General features: G+C 28.4%; 2 protein-coding genes across 2 annotated transcripts in view; both read right to left on the bottom strand.

Annotated features, from left to right (window-relative positions):
• The window catches only part of HELRODRAFT_110566 (hypothetical protein), a gene marked incomplete at its 3' end in the record, with an annotated part of 13,155 nt that extends 10,942 nt beyond the window's left edge, over positions 1–2,213 (bottom strand). Inside the window, exons 1-3 of the mRNA XM_009016101.1 lie at positions 2,098–2,213; positions 926–1,172; positions 255–473 (exon numbers count right to left, since the gene is read on the bottom strand). Of these exons, the coding sequence (XP_009014349.1) occupies positions 255–473; positions 926–1,172 (466 nt within the window). The 5' untranslated portion in view covers positions 2,098–2,213. The remainder of the gene's footprint in view (positions 1–254; positions 474–925; positions 1,173–2,097) is intronic.
• A 768-nt stretch (positions 2,214–2,981) lies between these two features.
• Positions 2,982–4,419, bottom strand: HELRODRAFT_170281 (hypothetical protein; the record flags this gene model as incomplete). The annotated part of the gene is made up of 3 exons (XM_009016100.1): positions 2,982–3,052; positions 3,560–3,735; positions 4,346–4,419. 3 exons carry the CDS (start codon positions 4,417–4,419, stop codon positions 2,982–2,984), a joined length of 321 nt encoding a protein of 106 aa, XP_009014348.1.
• Between the last annotated feature and the right edge of the window lie 1,308 nt (positions 4,420–5,727).

Here is a 5,727-nt window from a genome sequence, read left to right as displayed (position 1 = left end):
TAAACATGATTAAAGACAGGCAGAAATAATATAAACAAAGGAAGAAACAACAATAAAAACAACAGAAAGTTGTTTTTATTGTTGTTGTTAAAAAATGTAAATAAATAATCACATATATTAAAAAAATTTAAAAATAAGAATAAATAACAAGAAACCAGAACAACAATCACCAATGAACAATGGCCAGGAAGTAATCGTAATAAACAAAATGAAACAAAGATAAATAACAAGAAACGAAAAAAAAATAGTCTAACCTAGATATCTCTTCAGAATGTTGTTGTTCTCTTCTTTGAGGATGGTGAATGTGTCCCACTCAGCGTGGCCGTTGGGTATGGGGTTCGACTTCATCCAGGTGCCACATGCGAATTCGTAAAAATCATTGCAGGGGTCCACTTTTTCGTCGATGGAGTTCAGGATCGAACTGGCCGCAGTTATGCAAGATTTTTTTAAACAAGTACTCGTTGATTCTATTCCTGAAAGATGAGCAACCAAAGAAATTAAATTAATCGATAAGAGACTAAATATTTTGTAATTAATATGAACTTAATTAATTTTCTACATAGATAATAAGAATGATTTTGGGCTCTGTTACCATCAAGCACTATCAAAAATAATATTGTTTTATCCTAAAATATACATACAGATAATGGTTATTAATAATCATAACAATTTTAATGGCAGGCATTGGAAATAATTAAAATATCAATCACAGTTAAAATGTGACCACAGTAGATTAAACAATTAAATTTTAAAATAACATAAATAGTTTTGTGATAGATATAGTTAATAATGACATGATAGCATCACAGTGATAGCTTCAATGATGATGAAACCAATAATATTCACTAAGATAATTATAAAATCTTCTATAACGATGATGTTAAAATCAACAACAATGACAATTTCAAGGATTATTTATAGGTACCTTCCGGTCCCGGTGACTTTGTATGACTTTTAAGATGGATGACAACAGCTAAAATGGCAATAATGAGCAAGGAAAGAAGAAGCAGGAGTGCAAGAACCTTCTCTAATGTCGATCTCCTACGCCAGAAGTTCAGCTTGTACTGCTGGAAGCCGACCATTGGATCAAAATTTGTAGATGGGGATGGTAATTCTACACGTGAACTGTCTTCCTCTTCAAAATTTGTTCTTCGATATTTTTGATTTGACATCTAAATGAAGAAATTATTAAGTTATATATGTGTTTACTTTGATTCTACCCATATATATATACATACATAATATATATATATATATATCTATTTAATAATGTTAGAATAAGTCCCACACTCATAATTGTAATGTTTAGACAACATTATTATGGTACTTTGTTGTGTTGTCATGTGTTTTTTCAGTTATGAATGAAAACAGCAATGAAATGTGTGAATTTTTAAAAAAGTAAGAAGCAATTTGTTTTGCAATTATCAGTTAAAATTTGAATTAATTAGTTTCAAAACCGAAGTTAATTAAATAATTAATATTAAATTGAATTGAATTAAAAAACAGTTAGCTGAATTTTTAACCAACAAAAAACAAAAAAAAAGAACCAGGCTGCAAGCCAAAAACCAGAACCCACCTTTAACTTTCAAAAATTCATCAATCAAAATTTGTAAGAAGTTGAGACAAACAAAAACGAGTTAGTGCAATTAAATTTGAGTAACTAATCATACGATTTAAAAAATTATTTGTTAGTAAGAAATCATCAATTTTTCAAGATAATAAACAAAATTTTTAAGAAAAGTTTAAAAAATAAGTACCTGAAGCATTTGAATATTTAACATTTATTTTGCATGGCACTGTTAAAACAAAACAAAATTTGAAAGAAATCTGATTAAAACTTTAAAATAAGCATGCGATCGTGCAAAAATTAATAAATTGCAGACGTAAAAAAATAATTTTTATAATTACAAATGAATAAAAACATTTCGCAAATATTATTGCAGATTACACAAACACAAAATGTTAAAATATTTCTTAAAATTAGTTCGATGTTCTCGATTCAATGGACAATTAATTATTTTTACAACAATTAGTTTCAGTTTAAATTAATCATTTGAGCTCATTAATTAGTTTATTGAAATTTACTCAATTGCTTACAGATTTCAATCAATCAATTATTCATTTTTAAAAGTATTTTAAAGTCATATTTAAAATGTTACATTTGTATAAAGTTTAAATCAGTTTTTATTAAAATAAGTACAGTTCGATTGCATTTGTCACACATAGCATCTCAATCGCTCAAATTCTGCCTAATTTAACTATCCAACAGATATACATGCTCATTCATGGGGCATACATACATAACAAAGTAATAAATATACACACATACAAATATATCAATTATTAATCATATGTATTTTTTCATACAATATATAAGTAGGGGAGATGCTGCTACTTCTCTTCTGAAAAGATGCTTTCTCCGTCAATCATGCCAGAACATACGTTGTATAACAAACAAGTTTGTTATTGTATATCATAAGTGTATATATATGTATATATATGTATATATATATATATGTATATATATGTATATATATATAAATATATATATATATATGCACGGTGCACGCTTAAAATCCAAGTATAATTTTACCTTATTAATTGGTGTTTCGAGGTTTTAAAAAAGACCTCAACCATTTGATGAACACGGTAAACTAATTAATTTGACACACAAAACTACTATTAAAACATAAGTTGAGACTGCTGCATCTTTCTTTTAATATTACTGATTCTTGTCTATCTTGGTTTTCTTCTTATCTCTGTAATCGTTTTTCTTCTGTTGTTCTCAATAATTCTACTTCTAACTCCTCTACTCTTACTTTCGGGGTACCTCAGGGTTCTATCCTTGGCCCTCTTCTATTTATACTCTATACTTCTGAACTACCTCGTATTATTAATAACTTTTCTTTCTCTAGTCAACTATATGCTGATGATTCTTATATTTATACTTCTTTTCCTCCATCTAATCTCAATAATGTTCTTCATAATTTATCTCTATGTCTTTCTTCGATTATCGCTTGGTCTGATTCTATGTGTCTTAAACTTAATCCTTCTAAGTTTGAATTAATTTGTTTTAATAAATCTAAACACTCAATTACTATTCCTCCTATTATCTTACCTGATTCTAAAACTCTTGATGTCTCTCATAAGTTTCGTAGTCTAGGTTTTATCTTTGATTCTACTATGTCTCTCTCTTCTCAGATTAATAGTGTTGCTAGAAGCTCTTACTTTCATCTACGTAGAATAAAAAAACTTTTGCCTTTTCTTGATGATCCTACTCTTCTCCTTCTTGTTACTTCGTTAGTCTTATCTAGGATTGATTATTGTAACTCGCTCTACTATGGTCTTCCTGACTCTATACTCTTTCCTTTAAGTAAAGCTTTTAACTCTGCTGCTCGTCTAGTTGCTCGTGCCCCTTTCTTTTCTCATATATCTCCATATCTTGTTCTCTTGCACTGGCTACCTATAAAATATAGAATAATTTTTAAAATTTGCACGTTCATGTATAAGTCTCAATCTAAATTATTTCCTAAGTACTTATCAGATATATTAATTGAACCTAAACGCCCCGGTTTACGATCGTCTTCTTCTTCTCGCTTTTTCTTAACTCGTGTTAAACACTCTTTTGCCAAATCTGCTTTTGCTTTTTCTGGTCCTTTTCTCTGGAACTCTCTGCCTACTTCTCTAACTATTTCTCCATCGCTTGCGAAGTTCAGAGCGGATCTCAAGACCCATCTGTTTTCAAAATTCATTGAGGAGCGCTGTTGAACATCGCGGAAATAGCGCTTTATAAGCTAATTGATTGATTGATTGATTGATTGTTTATCTGTGAATGCGAGCCACTTGAAAGTTTTACTAAATGTGGTTCTGTTTCATGTTTGCACGCTGTTGTTGTTTGACCGGTGTTGTTGTTGTGGCGTAAAGGTCAATTGGGTGGGTGAGTGAGAGTGAGTGAGTGAGTGAGTGAGTGAGTGAGTAAGTGAGTGAGTGAGTGGGTGAGTGAGTGAGTGAGATGCATAGATATTATTTTATGAACAATTTAATGTCTAGTTTACTTAAGATGTTAGTGAGATAGTTTTTATTGTTATAGGTAAATGACAGTTGGTTCGACATAGTTAATCATTTGAAATCGAGCTGCCATCCAGCTTTTAATAAGAGACTGAAGTTAAACTTGACGATTTCCAACCACGGACATCATTTCGACTGCATTTTGAAGCCTTACATTCAGACGCAGTTATCAGAGAAAGTCCGTGACACCAGTCTCCAACACGTAAAGGTTAGAAAATGGACATTCAGTAACCGCGACAGAAACAAGACCTCAATATTCTATAACTGTATTTTGTACCTCTGGGAATCAGCCGGCAGTTTGTTCCAATGAGATATGAAATAAATTATGGATAATAAAATCGTGATCTCCATTCCTTCCTTGATAAGAAGTGCCCGTCCGTCGAAAGAAAATGGCGAGTCAAACAAATTTGTGACATCCTTATTTATGGCTGGTAAGCTTTCTTGCAGAACTATAGATTATAAAAAGTGCTATAATTGCTTAATTCATATATATATATATATATATATATATAATATATATATATAATAGGATCTGATTATAAAGTAAGTAAATGTAGTATTGTTATTATTATAGCTATACTATTAGTTATTAGTTAATTAAATCTAATACTATTATGATGATAATAATAATAACAATTATTATTATTATTATAATTATTGCTGTTTTTGTTGTTTTCTCGACAAAAACATTGAAAAATATCACGTGACTAGTTGTTTGCTGTTGAAAACTGAGAATGAAACATTATCTCTAGAGTTTTTATTTTGTTTATTATTATTATTATCATTATTATTGTTGTTTTATATTATTATTATTATTATTATTACCATTATTATTGTTGCTTTTATTATTATTATTGCTTTTATTATTAATTTTAATAATATCATTATTATTGGTGCTTTTATTAATATAATTATTTTATTTTGAAAAAGTAGAAGACTATGAGGTTTTTATAAAATAGTTTATATTTTTTAACAACCCTCCAATACCAAAATAACACAATAAATCATTTTATATAATAATTTATAACATTTCATATTATATATATATATATAGTTATATATGTATATATATATATATATATGTATATATGTATATATATATATATATATATATAATTCAATATATTTTCATACATTCTATATGTTTCTATATATTTCGGCATGAAATTTCTCTATAATTTTATATAATTTCTATATAATTTAATGTAATTCACATGATAAAGAGGTTAAAAGCAATGATGTGGTTATATGAATTATGATGACGACGATGAATGAATGATGCATCTTTGTGTGATGATGATAATGATGATGATGATCATTATCATCATTATCATCGTCGTCTTGACGTAAAGAGAGTCGGAAAAAATTTGTCATTATGAAATACTTTACAAGATAAAACAATGATTAAATAAAATGTATTTATAAAATTTAAAAAAATTTAATAATACACCTTTTTGAATAGTTATTTTAATATTACATGAGTTATAAACATTATTACTTTTATCATTATCATTTTCTCATCATTTTAATCATAATTGTCATCGTCATCATCAGCAGCATCGCAGTGGCTGCATCAACTTCACGTCATCATTGTCAACATCTTCATTATCTTCGTCATCATTGACGTTGTCATCATCAACATCAATGATTTGAATGGCT

This window comes from Helobdella robusta, assembly GCF_000326865.2.
Source record: "Helobdella robusta unplaced genomic scaffold HELROscaffold_17, whole genome shotgun sequence".
NCBI classification, from domain to species: Eukaryota; Metazoa; Annelida; class Clitellata; order Rhynchobdellida; family Glossiphoniidae; genus Helobdella; species Helobdella robusta.
The sequence above is the reverse complement of the archived record's forward strand: the minus strand, read 5'-3'. Positions and strand labels throughout refer to the sequence as shown.